This window comes from Phyllostomus hastatus, unplaced genomic scaffold (genome assembly GCF_019186645.2).
Source record: "Phyllostomus hastatus isolate PE091 unplaced genomic scaffold, TTU_PhHast_1.1 phas_scaffold_317, whole genome shotgun sequence".
Classification (NCBI taxonomy): domain Eukaryota; kingdom Metazoa; phylum Chordata; class Mammalia; order Chiroptera; family Phyllostomidae; genus Phyllostomus; species Phyllostomus hastatus.
Genome location: NW_025334023.1, coordinates 5,576,185 through 5,598,996, shown reverse-complemented (window position 1 = coordinate 5,598,996; position 22,812 = coordinate 5,576,185). Strand labels below are relative to the sequence as shown.

General features: G+C 39.7%; 1 protein-coding gene across 4 annotated transcripts in view; it reads left to right on the top strand.

The window, feature by feature from the left end:
* PAK1 (p21 (RAC1) activated kinase 1) overlaps positions 1–22,812 on the top strand; it is a 140,641-nt gene that overhangs the window by 100,744 nt on the left and 17,085 nt on the right. For all 4 annotated transcript variants that reach the window (XM_045818173.1, XM_045818171.1, XM_045818172.1 and 1 more), the window contains exons 6-9: positions 8,997–9,113; positions 11,817–11,991; positions 14,098–14,161; positions 18,044–18,092. In XM_045818173.1, the coding sequence (XP_045674129.1) occupies positions 8,997–9,113; positions 11,817–11,991; positions 14,098–14,161; positions 18,044–18,092 (405 nt within the window). The remainder of the gene's footprint in view (positions 1–8,996; positions 9,114–11,816; positions 11,992–14,097; positions 14,162–18,043; positions 18,093–22,812) is intronic.

Genomic DNA, 22,812 nt, shown 5'->3' with positions numbered 1-22,812 from the left:
TGTATTGATGCATTTGAAAGGGTCTTTAAATAGTAAGCTGTGATACGTATATAAGAGTATACTGCTATTCTTTACACCTGGTGTTATCTCTTGTATAAAGGGAGTTCTGTCATATTAATTTACTAAACATTTGCAAACCCCTGCTCTGTGCCAGGTCCTGTGGAGAAGTAGCAGTATAGGGATGAATCAGATATTGTCCCAATTCCTAATAATTTCCCAGCCTTGCGAGTGACATGAAGGCAGCAACAAGCGGTTCCAGGGCAGAGAGCTCGAGGTCCGAGAGGCCAGAGCCAGGTCTGCCTTGTTCACTGCTGTGTGTGTGGCCTCTGGCAGGCAACCCCTTCCTGAATGAAAGGTTGGATGTCTAAGCAAACGTTCCTCGATGATAGAGTCTGACCTGAATGAGTTAGTTATCTAGGGTAAGAATTGAGAAGAGATGAGGGCATTCCAGACAGAGATGGAATAAATAGCACATGCCAAGACAAGGGGGTTCGCAAGGTATGTTTGCACAGGAAACTGCAAATGCTTTGTTATGACTGGAATGTGAAGTGTGAAGGCACTAGAAGTGGGTAACAAGGAGAAGTGGTGAGCAGGTCAGATCACGTAAGAGTTTTAACTCTGTCTTAAAGGTAATGAGAAGCTATTGAATTTTGAGCAGGAGGGTTAGTAAGTTCTAACACAATACTGAGTCACCATTAAAATACTTGAGCTGTGCTTCCGGCAGTGCGGATTTGTTTACTCTGAGTCATTTGCACACTGTTATCAGTTATAAAATATGTTCACATGTCCAGTGCCTGAAAGCATACTGGGTCCTTTCTTACTCAGTATTTTTTTTAATCCTCAAGGGAGTTTAGTGAGGGGGGGTTATTGTTTTTATTTTATTTTATTTTATTTTAATCATTGTTCAAGTACAGTTTTCTCCCTTGGGTTATTGTTTTTGTTTTGTGGTGGATGAAACTGAAATTGAGATGGGTTAGAGGCAATAGGTATTAGAGTCCCAGTCTTCGTTGCCTTCCTCCAATTTATTCTTTTCATCAACTGGAGGATATGCGAGTATAATTAAAAAGTAGGGAAGAATTTGCAAATGTTAAGATTTTTGGGAGGTTCTTGCCACTACTGAATAGTAAATCATTAAAGAAGACTGAGCTGTGCTTTGTGGCTCAAATATCTTTATGCTTGTATAGGAGGAGTGGAAGCTTTCATATACTGAGTTGCTAATATGTGCCAGGCACTGTGCTAATAACTAAACATATTGTTATTAGTTATTACATATATAATTATTAGCATAATTAGTCCTCACAATTACCTTGTGAAGGAAGTATTATCATTCCCATTTCACAGGTAGGAAAGCAGAGTTTCTTGGAGATTCAAATTAGTTATTGCGGCAGAACTAGATTAGAACGAGGGTCTTCTGGGTGCTAGCTCAGGATCCCTTTCACTGTGGCGGGAACTGAGAAAGATGTCGGAGAGTCTTACAAAGGAGACTGCAACAGAACCAGAGCTGTGTGGTTCGAGAGTGAGGAGGAGGAGCCCTGGGGCTCCTGCCATATGGCGGAGAAGGTAACACCTGCTTGGTAAAAACCTGGACTGGTTTAGTATCCACAATTAAAACCACTCAGGTTGTCAAGGACACTTTCTTCTCCCAATTCAGAACATTTGTCCCTGTGGCTCAGTACTCTGTGTTTCCTTCCTAGTTTGATAGGAGGGATATGGTTTGTGTTGTGGTAGGGTGTTATTACTTATATTGGTTTCATATAGATCATTTCACTTAATTTGTGAAATAATTGGACAGGATTGTTGTCCCCTGTAACACAGGTTAAAAAATTAAGACTCAGAGAGATTAAGTGACTTGCTCTCTACCCTTGAATGAGTTAATAGTAGAAACCAGCACAAAATTCAGTTCTCCAGATCATTCATTTATTCCTTCATATCATAAATACTTACCACCTTGTTTGTGCTCAGGTGTTGGTAATACAGAAATGAATATGCGCTATCTCAGTCCCTGAGGGGAAAATTTTACAACAGACTACAAGGGTAGGGACTGCAGGAGAGGTATAAATAATGTACAATGGAGATCATATCTGTTGGGCCCTAGTGATTTATTCATTAAACAAACGTGATCTTTAAGGGCCTTCTGGCTCTAAAATTCTGTTATTTGTGGCATTGGTCTGATATCTCAGATGGTATGCCTTTTAGTGCCTGAATTCTCATTTATGAGATGAACACCTACTGTGTGATAGGCTCAGGATTCAAGTGCTGATGAGGTTTTTGCTCTTGATCTCATAAATTAGTGAGGAATCAGGACACATAAACAAGGATTTACAATATGGTGTCAGGTAAACATAGGTAATGATGCCAGGCAGAAAAAAGGGCATTGCTTTCCTGCCTGAAGTATCATGAACATAAGCCAAGCTAAGAATCCATCATTCCAGGCCAAAGAACTTGGACTTTGCCCTATGGCCAAGGAGTGATTTAAATATGAGATTGATATAATCGGGTGTGCATTCCAGTCTAAACTAACATCTTAGAGGATAAAAAAGAATTCTTAGAACTTAAAAATATTATTAAATAAATAAATTCACAAGGATTAAAAGCCAAATACACAGAAGGGTAGATTAATGATATAAATTACAAAAACAGATGGAACATATGAGAATAAGAGACACAGGGGGGTTAGGCAAGGAGATTCAAAAAGAATTAGAGAACTGAGGCACTAGTATGAAAAAATAATAAAAGGAAGAAACTGTAGCCCTCGCAGTTGATGGCGGGAGTGTAAAGTGGTTCAGCCTCTGGGGAAAACAGCCCGATAGTTCCTCAAATGGACAAGCGTAGAGTTACCATATGACCTAGCAATTTCTCTTCTAGGCACCATATTTTGCTGTGTATAATGTGCATGCACATTCCAGTACTGCCCATGAATAATGTGCATCTTTATTTTTCCCTCAAAAATCTGGGCCAAAAAGTGCATGTTGTATGCAGCAAAATGTGGTATACATGCAGTAGAAATGAAAACATACATTTACACGAAAACTTGTACATGAATGTTCACACGAGCTTTATTCATAATAGCCCAAAAGTGGAAACAACCCAGATGCCCATCAATTGATGAATAGATTAAATATAAGTATTATATCGATACAATGGAATATTATTCAGACATAAAAAGCAATGAGGTATTACTAATGTCACAATATGGATAAACCTCACAAGCTTTATGCTAAGTAAAAAAAGCTAGACACAAAAACTATATGTTGCATGAGTCCATCTATGTAAAATGTCTAGAGGTAAATCTATTCAGACAGGAGATCCATGGTTCCCTGGGGCTGGGCATGGGAATGCGGATGACCTGGGGTGATGGGAGTGTTCTGAAACCAGATTGTGGCGATTGTAGCACAAATTTATAAAATTAATAAAATCATTGAAATTGTATGGGTAAATTTTATGGTATGTAAATAATACCTCAATAATGCAGCTTTTAAAAAGCAGTTCTACATTTTGAATAACATAGAAATAAAAGGAGTTAAAAGTAAACATTCCTCAGGAATGCCTGGTAAAGATGTCAGAGTGAACATAGACGTCTATTTCTTGAAATCTCACTAGAACTATAATAAAGGAATGGTCTCTCCAACCCAGAAGGATGGAGAGAGAACAGGAAAAGAGACAAGAGCAACAAAATAGGAGGCAATGACAGACTGATAAGTGGTAACTGACTCAAGGAGGCTGAATCCGAGGCTGAATCCAAAGCTGACAGTGGGCAAAGCTGATCCATATATCTATGCGGCTGAGTCCTCAAAAGGCTCAGGAATCTGTAGCACTTCTGAAACTGGAGATGAAGTGGAGTGGAATGGGGAGGGTACTAACAGCAGTTGCAATTAAAATTATTTAAGATGCAGTTAGATCCCTAAATCTCTTCCCCTACTCTATACCACTGAGTGGTTGCCCCTCCCTAGCAGAAAACTGGAGGTTTATTTTCTAGAGAAGGTAAAACCGAGGATTTCTGGATAGGATGGTAGGCACAATTTAATATAAGAGTAACATATCAAAAATAGGTAATGAGGTGAATATATGCATACTGAATGCTCACCCAGTCCCCTTACTTGGTTCCTACACTACTTGTAGTCAGACCTTTAATCTTAAAGCAGGAAATTAGAAGATTCTTCCCTGGATCTGAGCAGCCTAAATTTTAAAGACAAAACAGAGAAGTTTCTCCAAATGGTCCAACTGGATTATTCTATAGCATTACGAACAAACAAAAAAAAATGAGATTATGGTGATTACACAGCTCTAAAAATTTATTAAAATCATATGAATTTGTTCATCTGCCAGGAATATTCTTTTTCCTGGTAAGTCGCATGGGTTGCTCTCTCAGTTCACTCAGGCCACTGCTCATGTGACTTCTCATGGAGAGGCCTTTCCATGAGTGTTCTGTCTCAAGTAGTAGTTCCCCCCTCCCGAGCAGTCTCTATTCCCATAGTTTACCTTATTACTGCTGCCTGACACATTGATTAATTTGGACTGTTTCCTCTTCTAAAATGTAAGCCGTAGACTTAAGGACTTAATTTTGTTCTTTAAATAGCCCCAAACAGTAGAATAGAGCCTGGTACCCAGTGAATGAATCAATGAGTTTAACTCACTGGCTCTTTTAACAACAGAAGTTTGTGGTTATTACTTTGTTTTCAGATGACATGACACTGTACATAGAGAACCCCAAAGATTCCACCAAGAAACTACTAGGATTGATAAATGGATTCAGCAAAGTCGCAGGATACAAAATTTATACCCAGAAATCAGTTGTATTTTTTATATGCCAATAATGAACAGAAAGAGAAATCAAGAAAATCTCCTTCACAACTGCTTCAAAAAGAATAAAATGCCTAGGAATAAAGCTAGTTAATGATGTGAAAGACCTATACTCATAATATTGTGAGATGCTGAAGAAAGAGATTGAAGAAGATACAAATAGGTAGAAGCACATACTGTGTTCATAGATAGGAAGAATTAATGTCATTAAAATGTCCATACTACCCAAAGCAATCTATAGATTTCAATGCAATTCCTATTAGATTCCAATGACATACATACTTCACAGAACTAAAACAAATATTTCAAAAATTTATATAGAACCACAAAAGGCCCTCCATAGTAAAAGCAATCCTGAGGAAGAAGAACAAAGTTAGAGGAATCACGCTACCTAATATCAAACTACATAATAAGGCCATAGTAATCAAAATAGCATGGTACTGGCATAAAAACAGACACATAGATCAGTGGAACAGAATAGAGAGCCCAGAAATAAACCCACACCTTTATAGTCAATTAATATTCAACAGAAGAAGGAAGCACATACAATGGGCTAAAGACATTTTATTCAATAAGTAGTGTTGGGAAGATTGGACAGATAGGTGCAGAAAAATGAAACTAGACCATCCTCTTATACCACACACAAGAATAAATTCAAAATGGATCAAAGACTTAAATGTTAGGCAGGAAAGTGTAAAAACCCTAGAAGAAAACACAGGCAAAACACAGGCAGCAAAATCTTGGACATTGCTTGTAGAAATTTTTTTTATCAAATATGTCTTTCCAGGGAAGGGAAACAAAAGAAAAAAATGGGAATAAAATGGGACTATATCAAACTAAAAAGTCTTTGTACAGCAAAGGAAATCATCAACAAAATAAAAAGACAACTCACACATGGGAGAACATATTTGCCAATATATCTGATAAGGGGTTAATATCCAAAATTTCTACTGACAAAACTCACCACTAAAAAACAAACAACCCAAAGAAAAAATGGGCAAAGGACCTGAATAGCCACTTCTTCAAGGAGGACATACAGATGGCTAATAGACTTATGAAAAGATGCTCATTGCTACTAATAACCAGAGAAATGCAAATTAAAACCACAATGAGATACTACCTCACACCTGCCAGAATGGCCATCATCAATAAATCAACAAACAACAAGTGCTGGCCAGGATGTGAAGAAAGGGCAACACTCTTGGACTGCTGGTGGGAATGCAGATTGGTGCAGCCACTGTGGAAAGCAGTATGGAGACACCTCAAAAAATTAAAAATGGATCTGCCTTTTGAACCAGCGGTCCCACTTCTGGGAGTATATTCAAAGAAACCCAAAATACTAATTCGAGAGAATATAAGCACTAATGTTCATTGCAGCGTTATTTACAATCACCAAGATATGGAAGCAGCCCAAGGATCAGTAGATGAATAGATAGAAGAACTGTGGACATTCACACAATGGAATACTACTCAGCTGTAGAAAAGAAGAAAATGTTACCCTTTGCCACAGTATGGATGGACCTGGAGTGAAATATGCTAAGTGAAATAAGCCAGTCAGGAAAAGACAAATATCATATAATTTCACTCATACGTGGAACATAGTGAACCAACTGAACTATAAGGAAAATGGAGACAGAGTCATACATAGAGAGCAGGCTGACAGCTAGTTGGGGTGGGAAGGTTAGGGGGTGGAGGGATTGAGCAAAAGGAAAAAGGACTCAGGTATAGGGACATATGGGGACTAAATGGTAATGGAAAAAATGCAATAAAGATATTTTTAAAAGTTTATGTTTATTAGACATAATGATAATTTAATTGATCCCTCACATCTTTCTAGCTCCTCACCATTTACAAAGTGTTCTCACACCCACGCCACTTTATTTCATCCTCCTAGTGGCCCTCTGAGGTGGGCAGCAAGCTGCTGTCACAGCTCCACTTTAAAGATGAGAAACTTGTGACTTAGAGTAGGACAGCCTTGCCCAAGGACACAGGGAAAAGAAAATGAAAATTTGGGGTAAAAACCTGTATCTTTTGATTCTGGTAGTTGTTAATACTACCACCCAAAACTATCACCTTAGAAAACAGAACATGTTTCTAAGGAAGGTGATGAAATCCCCTTCTCTACAGAGTTTACGGGGCACACAAACCTGGTGGGTGTTTAGAGTGTACACCAGGGTGCCCCAAGGTCACAACCCGATGATGAAGAGGTTGCTGAGTTAACTTAATTCCCACTGAATTTTTGTTTAGAGGAATAGTGGGGAGAAAACATTAGAACAGAAAAATGTCAAAATAAGTGTTTTAACAGCAACAGAACCTCTGTTGGATCTTAGAACTGAAAGTGGTCTATTGTAATTATACCACTGCTTTTACTCCATATTCCTTAAGTGATGAGACTTGAGACCAAAAGGATAGATTCATTGCCTGCAGTCACCAAAGCTACTTGCTTACGTATGCTTGGCCCTGTCAGTTTTTAAGTTATGCCCAGCATCAGAGGTCCTGTTAAATTCTATGAGATTGCCAGCTTCCTGACCTTAGTGTGTCAAATGTGGTAAAGGTCAGTCTGCCACACAGTTAATGTAGCTGTAGTTAGCATTCCACTAGGTAAGTTTTTCACTTATCTCGTATTATTCTTTTTTTTAAAATTTATTTATTTTTAGAGAGAGGTGAAGGAAGGGAGAAAGAGAGGGAAAGAAACAGCTATCTGTTGCCTCCCCTATGTGCCCTGATGGAGGATTGAACCCACAACTCAGGCATGTGCCCTGACTAGGAATCGAACTGGTGATCTTTCAGTTTGCCGAAGACAGTCACACTGGTCAGGGCTCCTCTATCATTCTAACTCTCTACTGTCCTCTCTCTAGAGCTCCCAAGTAGCAGGCAGAAGGGGAACTCACCCTCTGTCTCCTATATCAGATGATGAACTGCTTCAGGACACGAACTACCTTTTTCATCTTTGTACTTTTATGGCAACAGTATCCATCACGGTATCTTACTGAGCACAAAGTAGGAGCTCTGAAAATATCTGAAACCATTGAAGTATTACCCATATGTCTTAAAATATCTCATTTGCCCAGGCTGTTGTGGCTTAGTAGATTGAGTGCCAGACTGCAAAACAAAGGTTTGCCTGTTCAATTCCCAGTCAGGGCACATGCCTGGGTTGCAGGCCAGGTCCCCAGTAGGGGACACGTGAGGGGCAACCACACACTGATGTTTCTCTTCCTCTCTTTCTCTCTCACTTCCCTTCTTTCTAAAAAAATACATAAAATATTTTTTAAAAATAAAATAAAGTAAAATATCTCTTTTGCTTTTCTGGTCCTAAGCTGTAATACTTTAATCTCCATCAAATATCTCATGTTTTGGAGCAACCTTGTCTCTTGAATCTGTAAACAGTAATGTCTCTTGTCTCTTGTCTCTAAACAGGAATGTTATATTTTTGCTGGGACCTGCTCCCAAACCTGCCACTCTTGGCCCGGCTTTGTTACAGTTTGCATGCAAAGATCAAGGTGCTGAGATTATAACAGATCCAATTAGTCATGCTGATAAGGTTCACGCCAGGACACAGCGAGGCCTAGTGGTGAGGCCTAGTGAAATGGATCGTAGCTGGTCTAGGGATAAACTCATTGTTCTCTCGAGACACGGGGGCTCCTGATGTTCTGTACCTTCAGGTTGAACGAAGGCACCTGAGGACATAATGGATGTGCAGCAGTGCATTTTGGTAAAGAAAGGAAAAGGAGAGGCAAGAGCCTGTCTGGACTTCTATTAAGCGTATCAAAAAAGAGTAAGGAATTATAATGATAAACTTTGTAAAATTCCAAACTTTTGATCCCTTCACTATATTTCATATTTTATTACCTGGTCAGTGTGGAGAGTGAAATTTATAGAATAAGAAGGAACTGTAAGCTTGTCTTCAGGGTTTGGATTGGGGAAGGCAAGCAGAAAAGCTGTAAGCTGGCTTCCCAATCTACAGTTAGCTTTGGATGGGAGAAAGGGACCGAGTGGGCAGTGGTACCTAAAAGACAGAAGCTGACTGAGCTCCTGACTGGCTACACAGAGGTGGAGAGCCCGGAGGCTGAAGTGAGTTTCAGAAGGGGTGTCAGAATGAGTTTTTCTCAGGGGAGAAGTGGGGAAATTTCAGTCCTGGTAGCTTAAGTTCCATGTCAGCTGGCCCTGATGAATCCGGCTTTTTCTCCACTGTACAGAATGTGAAGACTGTGTCTGAGACCCCTGCAGTGCCACCGGTTTCAGAAGATGAAGATGATGATGATGATGCTACACCCCCTCCCGTGATTGCTCCACGCCCAGAGCACACAAAATCTGTGAGTCTTTGGGGACGTGGACAGCCTTGTGATTTGTTAGAGTTTGGAGGGGGAGAGGGAAGCTGATGCTTGAGGCTTAGAGGTTTAATACTCTGGTAGTGGTCATTAGATTTTGGAGTTGGTGCCATCACCAACTCAACTTCATTGAATCTTTATGATTAAAGACAGTAAGTAGTCTATATATTTATCATGGGTTTGCAAACAGTCCAAAATAATTGGTGTTTATACCGCCCCAGCCCTCGTTTACTCAGTCTGTTCTCCACAGACAGGACGATATGCAGAATTACTTAGTGCAGGACTAATGTGAATTATCCCAGTCTCCTGGGAAGCAACAAACCAGCCGGCTGCAGACCTTTTCTTCTCTGTTAAATGTGCAGCGTTCAGCCTCTTAGAGTCATTGGTGATACTGAAAGACCCGAGAGAGTCGATAAATACATTAGTGCTATTAATATGCTGGACATCCGGACTGTATGTTGATGCCTGATGTTGGCAGTGATTTTTATTAACTTCCTTGGAGGTTCTTCCATCTCGGAATACCCACAGTCCTTGTGCCCCGCCCCCTTGCACAATATGGGCCTTTTACTTGATTTAGTATCAGTGAACACTGACTTATCATCGACGATATCCTTCTAATATATTTTTGCTTGGACTTGTTATTACGACAAGAGCTTTGTAATGAAAGAATGACCTAGAGCTTAAACTCTGTGATAATACAAAAAAAGGCTGCCTTTGGATTAGAGCATCGAGGGAGATGTTTAAGCAGATGTTGGTTGACTGACTATGGGAGATGCTGTGGGGGAAATTCAGGAGGATTATATGACCTTTTAGGATGAGGACTTATAAACAGAATTTGTGGAATCACCCTTTCTGTGGGTCACAAAGTCACCCTAAGAAAAATGAGCTTCAAAATTGGAGCGCTGTCAAGATACCTTACCTTGTTATGGCCATTTTTGGTTTGCATGCATGTTCATTGGAATTTTTTTTTTTGCTACTAAATCATGAACTCCTCAAAATTAGAGGGAATAAATATATATATGTATATTTACAGTGCTTAATATAGTTCTTGGCAGTTACTAGAAAAGCAGTAAATATTGAATGAATGAATGTGAATCAATAAATTTTATCTTTATAGCATTTCTTTCTAAAAAGGAGTCTTGAATTCCTAATGTTTAGAAAAAGAAGCTGAGATTTGGAGAGTTAAATTGATCTACCTAACATCTCTTAGTTAGCAAAAGAGCCAGAATTGAAAGCATTTATTCTAAGTCCAGGTTGCTCTCTACCAAGCGCATTGGCCTTTTTGTGTGTGCAGATCTGTGCTGGTAGCCAGAGGAGACTATTGGAGAAGGAAAAGGAAGGGTTTGTAGACTCAAGGAGCCATGTCAGGAGAACTGACGAAGAAAGACAAGGAATGAAAGTGCAGGCCTTGGGTGCCAGGGATCTCGTTTGCCTATAGATACAAGATCAGAAGATTAAGAAACCACTGTGCTAGAACAGTCAGGATAGAAGCTCTAGTTTCTGATCGCCATGTCTTGACTTAAGTTCTCTCCCATTTCCACCTATTAAAGTGCTGTCTATCCTTCAAGATCCAGAAGAAAAATCCCATTTATTTACTCATTGATTCATCAAACATGTATCTAAATGCATGCTTTTTGTTAGATACAGGAACTCAAGGATGAGTGACACATTACTGTCTTCATAGAGCTTATAGACTAACGACAAGATAGTTGTGATATTTTTATGGAAAAAATATGATAAATGCCTATAAGGATCTTCTGGGGAAAGGGAGTATGACTTATCTGAACCTCAGTAATACATAGTTCGCTCATTTTTAATGACATCTATCACTTTATGCCTTGTAGTTATAACCATCTCACAAGACTACTCACAAGACAATGGGGCAGCATTTTGTGTAGCGAGGCAAAGCATAGATTCTCAGCAAGTGTTAAGTAAATGAATAGGAAATATAATAGTATCAGCAAAATTTTAAAAGCTCAATATCCACTGGGCATGATTTTAATCACTTCACACATTAATTAATTTATTACTACAACAACCCCATAAAATAGGTGTCACTAGTATCACCATTTTACAAATGAGGAAACTGAAGCACAGAGAAGCTAAGTAAGCTGTCCAAGGTCATACAAATGGTAAAAATAAGAGTTGGGATTTAGGTCTAGGCAGTATCTCAATATCTAGAGTCTGTGGTTTAATTGACTACCCTGTACTGCCTCTTCAAGAAGGACAACTGAAGTTTTTCTCTGCAAGCGTTCAGGATTTGAACAGGGAGTAACTCAAAAGGAGATAATGTGTTGTGTTAGTAGTGCAAAGTGCTGTGCAAATAACAGGATACTCATTTCAGCTCAGGAAAGAATAGAATTTTGAGATGCAGGCCATTCTCATCCAATGATAGGATCTCCTTTGAGTCATTTCTGTTGAGAGTTGTCTCACCTATATTGAATGTCTTCAGTGTTCAGATGCTCACTAACCCCTGTGGTGTATACCGAGATCAGGGAAGGCCATTTCCACCACAGAGGGTGGGCCTGGTACAGAGGAGGACGAACACAGATTTTCACCTAGGAGAAGGGATGAGTTTGTTGGGGTTTGTTTTCCTATGAATATTCTAACACACATTTTAGAGAAGCTCCTGAGCTTCCCTGTGCTAACGAAGGCTGGCCTTGCCAAATTCTTGTACCAACAATGCAGGTATACACACGGTCTGTGATTGAACCAATTCCTGTTACTCCAACTCGGGATGTGGCCACATCTCCCATTTCACCTACTGAGAGCAATGCCACTCCTCCAGATGCTCTGGCCCGGAATACTGAGAAGCAGAAGAAGAAGCCTAAAATGTCTGACGAAGAGATCTTGGAGAAATTACGTAAGCACTGTGTAGCTTTCTGAACCTTCCTCTGCTATATGATTAGTCGAGAATAAAGGCAGAATTTTGTTGCTGGGAAGATCTCAGTCCTAGGCTTGCTCTGCGTGGCTGGCTAGCTGTGCTTGATATCTTAGCCACAAGCTGTGCTTCTCCTCACTCTGCCCTTGTACTCACCTTCTCTGTCTCACCAGCCCCGATTGGAGACATTAGGATGGGAGTGTGGTGAGGGAGAGTGTGGGTAGCTCACTTGAAGATCTAGGCATCCCTCATTCCCAAAGCATGGGTTATGTAGAGGACAAATAGCTTTTATCTAATGAATAGTCTGGAATGTTGTATTGAGAAAGACTGAGGTCTATCCCTTCTGGGAAAAAGTACTGTAATTGATTTTTTTTTTAATTTGTATGTTTGCTATTGACCTAGGAGAAGACAGATCTGCCATTTTGGTTGTAGGAAAAGAGGGAAGGGAAACTAACATTTTATGGGCCTGTACTAGTAGCAAATGACAAGCACGGTATTTTCTTGATTTTTTTCCTTTATCCCTCATATTAACCTTGTGAAGACAGACATTATAATCCTCATTTTTTTGCAAGTAAAGTATTTGAGGTTCAGGGATGCTAAATACCTCGCCCAAAATCATATAGCCAGAAGGTGCCAAGGCTGGGGTCAGAACACAGCTTGTGCCCCTGTGATTAGAGCGCGCTTCCTCTTGCCCTCAGGTGGAAGCTAAGACTTTACTTTCTTCAATGGCCATAAATGGAGGTCTGTTGGGGTAGCTTGTTTCTGTGCTCCAGCCCACTGCAAGAGAATTTATGTTAGAAGGAAGGTGTAGGTTGGTCTGTGGGCTTGAAAAACATCATTCGACAAGGTCTTTGATTTAATCTTTGTACCTGTCTACTTCTAAAGAGGATCTGATGTGAGTGATTTGGCCAAATCTGCAAGGTGGCATTGCTTTCAAAAGCTGAAGTTTCTGATTCTCTAGCTGCTTAGCAGCTCTCAATTTCTTCCCGCTAATTTTTGTTTGACTTAAAAAAAAAATTCACTGTTTTAAAAGTTGACTAGAGCTCTTATGAAATAATGAAATAAGAGAAGCCACTTTTCTAGTCATCTATTTACCTCCTATACATAGTCTTTTTCTCTGAACCAGATTTTTTAAAAAAATTAATACTTAGAACATAGAATTATGGAAAGCAGACCCCCCTGGTAGTTAAGGACACGTGGGTTGAAGGCCTAGCCCTGCCACAGATTTGGGATTTGGGCAATTTCCTACTGTTCTCTGGGCCTCCTTTTTCTTATCTTTTAAATAGAGATGTCAATCCCTGTCTCATTTGCAAATCAGATGAGATAATGTATGTGAAAACTACCAAATCTTAGTAATTGGTATTAGCGGGAAGCATTTTGGATTGGGAGACCGAAAACCAGACTCCTCATCTGAGCTCTGACACCAGTTAGCTGTGTGACCTTGGGAGGAAGTATCTTCCCTTCTGTGGGCCTCAGTTTCACCATCTCTAGCATACAAATTGTGAAACCCAGCGAACACTCTCACTCTGCATGTCTTCGCACTTGACATACTTCCTGTTGCAACTCCTTCTCACCTTTCTCCCCCTAACTCCTACTTACCCTTTAAAAACTCAGCCCAGATAGCACCTCCTATCTGAAGCCTTTCCAGTCTATACCCCCTTACTGCATAGCACACTAGTTATTATATTCTTGTGGAACTTTATGCCTGTCTGTCTCCTCCATGAAGTTGAGCTTCTTGAAAGCAGAGACAGTCTAAACTGTCTCATCTATCTCTTTATTGTAGCACTCAACGTAGGACTTGGCATATAGTAAGTGAGCACATTAAATAAGTAAATGTTTATTGAATGGATGAATTTAAAATGAATAAATGGCCCTTAGGAGTTTAGACATGGAATAGATTACTATGAGTAAAAGTGTAAGGAGATGAAACCCTTGGCTGGAACTTACGGGGGAAAGCTAGGGACCTCCTTAGTACGGTGTCTGGGTATTGGAGGTACCTTTGCCAGTTCCAGGGTTGGGGAAACATGGAGCCTGTTTTGTGTCTTGATCTGGGAAAAAAATGATTCATGGTCTCTGTTTCTTTCAAAGGGAGCATAGTGAGTGTGGGCGATCCTAAGAAGAAATATACACGGTTTGAGAAGATTGGACAAGGGTTAGTCGGGACATTTTCTTTCCCTAGAGAAATGACTTAAAATCGTGTGTACTGGTGTATGTGATTTTACTTTTGTTTTGCTTTTCATAAATCTTGTTCTTTTTACTCCATTTCACCCCTCACCCATCTGAAGGTGTTATGTTAGACTGACTTCAGGTTTGGCAGAATTATGCTTAAGATGAGAGATGTGCCATTAGCTGACCACGTTGCTAAAAATACCCATGCAGTGAGAATTGAAAAACCATTTATTTTGTTAGCATAAAACCTGCTTCCCAAGTTACAGCTCTGCTTTTCCAGATTAACCCTGCTTACCCGTGCTGAAATCTACCAGCACTAATGTGAAATGGAAGACTCAGAACCACAGACCTTTCTGCTAGTGTAATGGGACCTGCTTTTCTAGGTGGACGCCAGCGTTCATGCATTTGCTGTCTGGTTCCTTCCCTGCATCTCATATGCTGCCCTCAGTGTACCGACTTTCGCAAACCCTAACTGAGTCCTGTTATGTGGTAGACACTGGGAATACAGGTGCTTATCAGACGTAGTCTCTGCCTTCAAAGACCTCATGTCTACAGAAGACAGTCAAACAAAGAATTGTAATACAGTTGACTCTTGGACAACACAGGTTTACTGTGTATGGGTCCACTTACATGCAGCTTTTTCAATAAATACTGTAAATGTATTTTCCTTATGATTTTTTAACAACATTTTCTTTTCTCTAGCTTACTTTATTGTAAGAATACAGTATATAACACATGTAACAGGCAAATGCATGTTAATTGACTATTGATGTTATTGGTAAGACTTCTAGTCAGTAGCAGGCTATTAGTAGTTAAGTTGTAGGGAAGCTGAGTTACACAAAGATTTTAACTGCAGGGTGTCATTGCCCCTGCGTTGTTCAGGGGTCAGCTGTATGTTGGGATAAGTCTTAAAAGTGTTTGGCCATTATTTTGAGCAAAAGAAGCCACACACAGATAAGCAGATACTCTATGATTTTATTTATATGAAGTTCAAGAATAAGTAAAACTAATATATGCTAATAGAAGTCAGAAAAATTGTTGTGTCTGAGAGGGGGATGTTGGCTGGGAAGGCGATGAAACTACAAAAACACCTTCAGGGGCAATACTGGTGGCGAACATGTGGGTGTGTACATGCTGAAAAATCATCAAGTTGTTCACTTATGATTTATGCAAATTACCTAAGTTATACTTCTGCATGAAAAAGAAAAATAATGATATTTTTATAGACCTATGGAAACAGCTACAATTAAAAAGAAACTGAATAAATATCTGACTTATAGAGAGCTCTCAGTGGTTAGTTGAAGGAAAGCAGTGTTGCTAATGAAGTCATTGACGTTTTCTGTTTTAATTTTTCCTATGCATTCAAAAACGTCTGAAAATAAGATAGAGTATTGTATAACATACTGGTGCTTTATTTATATGGCATTTTCCAGCTTACATCTGTTCTTTGCCTCTGTTGTTCAGTCCTTAAAACAACGCTAGACTTGAGTGAATCTCATTTTGTCCTGGTGGAATGCTTTTTCTACCAGACATGCTTTTGTGAGTCTGAACTGGCCTGAGGTGGTTGACATGTTGAGAATAAGTTAAGAGTAATCTGGGAAGGCATTTCCTTTAGCCAGTTTCATCGAGATATTGAGACTGTGGCAGAAAGGTACACAGGCAAGTGTGGGCAAGTCCAGTCCCATCTCTGGACTTCAGTTCCTTTGTCCATAAATTTAAGGGAGAAGAATTGTAGGTTCTTCCAAAACTTCTGATTTTTTAAAATTTTAGATGTCTGAGGCCCATAAATAGGCAATATCTACAAAATGTGTTTTTCTTGCTTATTTGGCAGGTCTATTAATGTAAGGGAGGAATGAAATATTTCTTAATCACCTATGCTGATGTTTCACATTCCATGATTTAAAAAAATAAATGCCACATAAACATGATGAATTAGTGCTATTATAATTTTTGCTTGTTCTTCTCTTTAAGACCTGAAGACTTTTTTTTTGACCTAGAATTCATATGTCTAACCATATGTCTATTCCAGGTAGAAATAATCAAGTACTTACTAACCAGTGAGCCTGAGTAGCTTTCTAGACTTCTGTAATCATAGAGACATAGTTCCCAAAGGCCCATCCCTCCAAGCCTGGGCATGTTTGCCTTTGAAGAATGGTACATGTGGGAGGATGGGGGAGGATGGGCGTAGGAAGATAGACACCAATTTTAAGATAGAAGATGGCTAGAGGTAGGATGATCAGTCAATGGGGAAATAACTGCCAATGCAAAGAATCCAGTCCTTATTGGACAGCCCGTATCTTGTTGTCACATTTTTTTTTGGCATGTAGCTAGGGTCCCAACTAAAGAGTGGTGGCGAGGAAGCTGGTGACCATAATTCCTCGCTGCAAGACAAACTTACAGGTGACTTTTCTCTGTAAATTGACCTGACTTCTCTGGGAAGCATAATTTCAAGGCTTGCCTAGAGTGCTTTTTTTTTTCAATACAGGGAATTAGATTTCTTCAAATTGCATCTTATATATCTGACATATGACATGTAAAGTTACACATATTGTTGCATATCATCACTACAAATATACAGGGTTTATGATTATAGACATAAAATTAGGTTTTTAGTTATTTAGAGTGGGCATCTTTACTTTCCTAGCATTGTTTCTTATATTTCTCCCCATCCCTCCCACACTTTCTCTCTGTGTATGAATATGTGTGTGTGTGTGTGTGTATATATATATATACACATACACGTACATATGTATATATAGTGAGGATACCTTGGGGATGGGGTAGAAGTATCAGATTTTCTGGGAGCATATGTATTTGAAAAAGCATATTTAATATTTTTGAAAACATGAAAACTACAAACTGCAAAATAAAACTCATATATCCTCTTGAGAGCATAAATAATTGAAAAACACTGTTTTAAAGGGTCATAGTGTCAAAGCAGGAAGGGGACCTTGAGATTGTTTTAGATTACTCATTGTAGTTCTTTAAAGTTTTTATAGTTCTTTAATGTAAATTTCAGTTGAATCTAACATACATAATTGTACAGCTTGATGAATTTTCATGAAGTGAGCACACCCATGTAACCAGTTTCCTGGTTAAGAAACAGAATATTACTGTTATCCCAGAAGTCTACATCCTTTTTTGCTAAAAATGTGTGCCATTCCCCACTCATTGTGAAAATCTCCATAAGGCCCTTTTCCCCTCACTCCTCACCTGCAGTTGAAAATGATAGATCTAATCTTACAACCTGGTTTACAGATGAAGATTCTGAGGCTACAAGAGGTTAAAGCAACCTGGCAAGAGTGACGACAGAGAGGAGATGAGGAATAAGGGGCAGGAAACTAGTGTACAGGGTGGGCAACAGAAGGTTTACAGTTGTGAGCCTATGAGACAGAGTTTATTCTTGTATTATTTACTAACTGTTGTGTTATTTTCTGTACAAACAACTATAAACCTACTTTTGCCCCACCCTGTATATCAAAGACCTATTTCATTTTAGCACTTGGCTAGTGCTTTATGAACTAATTGATTTAATTCTCCTACACATGCTTATATGCTTATCTTCACTTTGCCAATGAGGAAAGTGAAGCTCGGAGAATAACTTGCTCAAGATTGTATATCTAGGTAGATACTAGGTAGAAGTTCCAGATTGAAACAGATCTTTTGATCACTGGAGCCTGTATTCTCTTTGCTACCATATACTGCTTCTCAGGTATGAGAAAGGGGGGAGTGGGGAAGATTATTTTTGTTGCTGTTATTATTAACACTTGCATTGCCAGATTGTATGTAGAGCTGCATTTGACAAATATCACTTCACTTAATACCTCTGTTTTCTCCCCTCCCCTCTCTCCCACCTGTCATTCAGTGCTTCAGGCACCGTGTACACTGCAATGGATGTGGCCACTGGACAGGAGGTGAGTATATGAGACCCACGATTGCTCCTTCAGCTCTACTATTTCTTTTTATTTTTGGTTAAATTTAACCCTTCCATTTAACCATTTGGCTCAGTAGGGACACTTTTAGTTTCTTACTATAGCGCACTAGAACCAAACAGAGGAGTAACATGATGAGACAGATTTTGGGAAAAGTCACTGTGGCTACAGTGTGGCGAACAGAGTGGAGGAGGTAAGAGTGGGACAGGTGAGTCAGGAGGTTACTATGAAAGTTGAGCTGAGAGAGGATGGTTTGGACTAAGGTGGTAGCATAGTATAAAGGGGAGAAGTGGATGGATTTGAGAGGCACTTGGGTAGATTTGGCAAAATTTGGTGATTGGCTCAATGTGAAGATGACTCACAAGTTAGTGATACTAATCAGGGAGAAGGAAAAAAGGTGGAAGTACAGGTTTGAAGGAGTTGGATGCTGCCTGAGAGATCTTGTAGACCTGCCAAGTGAATAATTGTTTATACAAGTTTGGTGCTTGGGAGAGAAATCTGATACAGAAGAGATTTAAACACATGTCTCTTGACTCCTAATCAAGTTGATCTTCCATTACTCTGTGCCCAGGATTCCAGTAGACACTGAAGTCCTCATTTGGAAGTACCTCTTTGTTTTTCTCATTTCATTAAGTCGGGAGAACCTTACTGCCGAGACCTGCTGACTCAGGATGTTATCTTCAGCAGAAGGAAGCCATGAAGGGAATAGAGAGTATTTGGGGTTTCCTTACATTCCAGTCATTGGATACAGAGTGGGAATGCTGGCAGGTGGGCTGTGGTTGGGAGCTGCCTGGGCAAGTTCATAGTTCACAGAGCACTGGGGCTCAGAGATTGAGAGCGTTACCTCCTGTTCCAATGAAAATAGTGCCAGGCTCCTCTGCCGGCTTACATACGTCTGGTGGTTGGAATCCTCTGGCACACAGAGAAGTCATGGTTAATAGGGACAGGCTATATTTCACTGCATTATTGGGAGTCATTTGCAAGTGTCTAAGCCAAATATTGAGACTCCATTGGGGGTAGGTCAACTTTTAAAAAATATCATCATTATGATTAAGGATTTATTCCTTGTTCTTTGAGGTAAGAATTTAGCAACCTAAATGTTTACTTTTAGTTACTTATATAACCTTGGATAAGTCATTTGACCTCTCTGAGCCTGAATTTTATTTATTTATAAAATGTGCATGACAATATAAACCTCACAAGAGTGTTGAAAGAATTCAGTAAAGCAATGCATGTGAAAATACATAGTAAACCTTAAGAACTACATACCCGTTTTATTTGTACATATTTATTCTGTGCAGCATTTACTGAACACTTGTGCTAAGGATAAGAACTTGGTGAAAGTTCAGTACTGTGTAAGCACTGAGACGTTACAATCATGTATCAGTGGCTTTTTAGAAGCTATGAAACCAGGGAGATCCTGGTCGGGCCAAGGGCTTTGACCTCATTGTCCTTGCAGCCCTTTGACCCTCCCCAAAGGCCCTCAATAAAATGGTTTGATCCCCTCACTGCAAAAATTGTATATGAATATAAGAGACCATACTTTCCATTGTATACCTATAAAAGGCTTATAGTGCTGACCTGTTAAAATCATGAGGAAGGAAGGAAGGGATGGTATCATTGTGCCCATTTTAAATATGGCGAATTGGAGGCAGAGGTAGAAGAGAGGTTATGACAATCCTGACAAGAACCCTATGAGGAAGGTAATGTTATTTCCTTTCTACTGATGAGGAATTTGAGGCTCAGGGAATTAAAATAACTTTTTAGGGTTGTATGGTTAATAAGGATGGGCTTAGAAACTTTTGATTCTAAAACCTAAACATTTGTTTTCTGGGCTGCAAGGCCACTGCAGAGCTGAGGTTAGGCACTAGGGCCCCTTGTCACGTTTCTGGCCTCTTGGGCCTCACAGCCCTTAATGGGAGGCAAGCGCATGGTGGGCACTTCCTGGAAGGCTGGGAGGCTGCACGTGTGAGAAGGTGGCCACAGGAAACAGAAACTTGACTTCACTGTGCGCCTGCCTTGTGGTTACAAAACTATGAATGGAAGCGAGTCCATTAGGGCGGCTAATGCAGTGTGGTCAGGAAAGCCTCATTTCCTGCCCCAGGGAATACAAATCTATAGTGGAGTGGGCAGGATACTCTCAGGCTCTGTGAGTGAGTGCTCACTGGGGGCCGTCCAGCTGGGAGGAGCAGAGCTGTTGTCCGTCACCTGTATGTAGGAAGGTTAGCATGTTAGTGCTGGGATGTCTTCCAGTTACAAATGCAACAATTATTGCTCAAGCCCATTTTTTAGAGGAAATGTGTGTAGAATAGACTGGAAGAGGCTTTGGAGTCATATGGACCTGTGAACACTGATTATGACTTTAGGCAATTTTCTTGTAATCCTTACCTGAAAATGCAGATACCAATTTTCACTTGGCAGGGTTATTGTTAGGTTTTGATAAAATAGTGTAAGTAAGAGCATCTAACATAGTGCCTGGTACACAGTGGCATTCAGTAACTAGTAGCCATGGGAGAGTGGCTGGCTTTTGCTGTTCCTGTGGATGTTGTCATTCTTGCTGCTCTGTGCCAGGTACTTATCAAGTGCAGCTATTGCTGTGATTAGCGTTTTCATTGTTGCCTTACTTTATTATTTAAATTTCTTTTTATAGATGAGTAACACATTGGCCACTATCTCATTTAGTTCTCAAAGCAGTCCTGTGATGTAGGGAATCAGTGTTAGGATTATAATCCTTAGTGTGTTGATGAAGAGACTGAAGAGACTTGTGATTGGTCAAGGTCAGTAAGCGACAGACTCAGCCCTAGAGCTTAGGTCCCGAGAGTTCAGGCCCAGTTCGTTTTCTGTGATGCAAGTGCTATCTGGTGGCCCGCGTATGAGGGATCTGAGTAGGTGAAGGGCGTGTAGCCTAGGCCATAGTCAGCAGTTGTTAAGAAGGATGCCTGATGTCCCGCCACTACCTCTGTTATCCTCTGCCTGCCTCTCTTCTTCCTTTCTGCTGCCAGCAGTGACTTCTGTGAGGCTCATAAGTACTGTTCCATCCTCCAAGATGGCCTGAGGAACTCCAAGGCACTCCTTTGACTGAAAATCTTAACATGTGAGGGCTTACTATACTTAAAGTAATATGTCTTTAGATCAGTGTGTTGCCCTTCAGACATTAGGAAAAACTGATCATCAGCGTTAACAGAAAGTTGCAGCAGACCAGAAACCCAGCCTGATAGGAGACTCTACTCCAAAGCGAATGGAAGGGAGGTGATCAAAATGTTTAAATGAATTATTTCTACTCTTATTGATGAACTAGATCTCTGTAGAAACTGCCTATACCTGACTTGAAGAAATAATAATTTTTTATTAATAAGGATTAATAATAAGGATTTTTTCCTATAAAATTTTGAATTATTCATCCTTCACATTTTTTGCTACTTCTGAAAAGACTAATTTAGTTGTTCTATTAGGTATTCATGTTCATGTTTATTTTTTTTATTTTTATTTTTTTAAAGATTTTTATTTATTTATTTTTAGAGAGAGAAGGGAGGGGGGGAGAGAGAGAGAGAGAAACATCAATGTGCGGTTGCTGGGGGCCATGGCCTGCAACCCAGGCATATGCCCTGACTGGGAATCGAACCTGCGACACTTTGGTTTGCAGCCCGCACTCAATCCATTGAGCTACGCCAGCCAGGGCTCATGTTCATGTTTATTAAGCAGAAAAAGACAAACTATATTTAGGGAATTAACATTCAGCAAGTAATTTAAAGTCTACTCCTATGGTGCAGAGTAGCCTGTTACTGATGGTTTTTGTGGTTTAAAAATAAAGTATATATCACCCCACTGAATTCTCTCTTCCCCTTTTCATTTCCATAAACATTTGTGGAATACCCACTGTGTGTCAAGCCCTGTGCTTAGCACCAGAGACTCGGAGCTTTCAGTGAATTCTCAAGTTTCTAGATACACACATCCTAACTAATCATCATACAAGGCAGAATGTGGTATGTTTCGTGATCTTATGGAGCTTTAAGGAAGGGAAAAGCCTATCTGGTTTAGAGAATAAGGTTTCTTTTGTCTTGACACAAAGTATAAGTAGTTTTTTTTTATAAGTAGCTTTTGAACATGTGAAATTGATGCAAGATACTCAGGTCACAGAATACATGAAGAAATACAGCAGGAAGTAGAATAAGGTCAGATCATGAGAACCTGGATATTGGGCTGAGGGGTATCACTACGCAAACAGGAACCATCTATGGTTGTGGTGTTTTTGTTGTTGATGTTTTATTTTTTAGCAAGGGAAGTGTTATCAAATGTGTGCTGTGGGGGGAGATTAATCTGGTCATGCGTGCAGGATAAATTGGCATCACTTTTGAGAGTTCTGATCCTGACTCTGCTAACTGAATAGCTGTGTACGCAAGTCACATGTCCTCTCTGAATCGCCATTTCCTCGTCTGTCAGAAAGGGTCAATAGTAATGCTGAACTTGGTGCCTCTGAGGATTAAGGGAAGTAAACTTGAGAACACCTAGATAGTATATTACACAGAAGAGATGGATGCAAAAGTGCCTTAGAAACTAAAGTATATCTTTATGTTTGTATTATGTGGAAACGGATTTTATTTATATAGACAAAAAGACTATCAAGATCTTTTTTTTTTATATATATATATACATAGAAAACATAGGGGTCTTACCCTCTTTTTTCTTCTCTCTTAACCTGGTC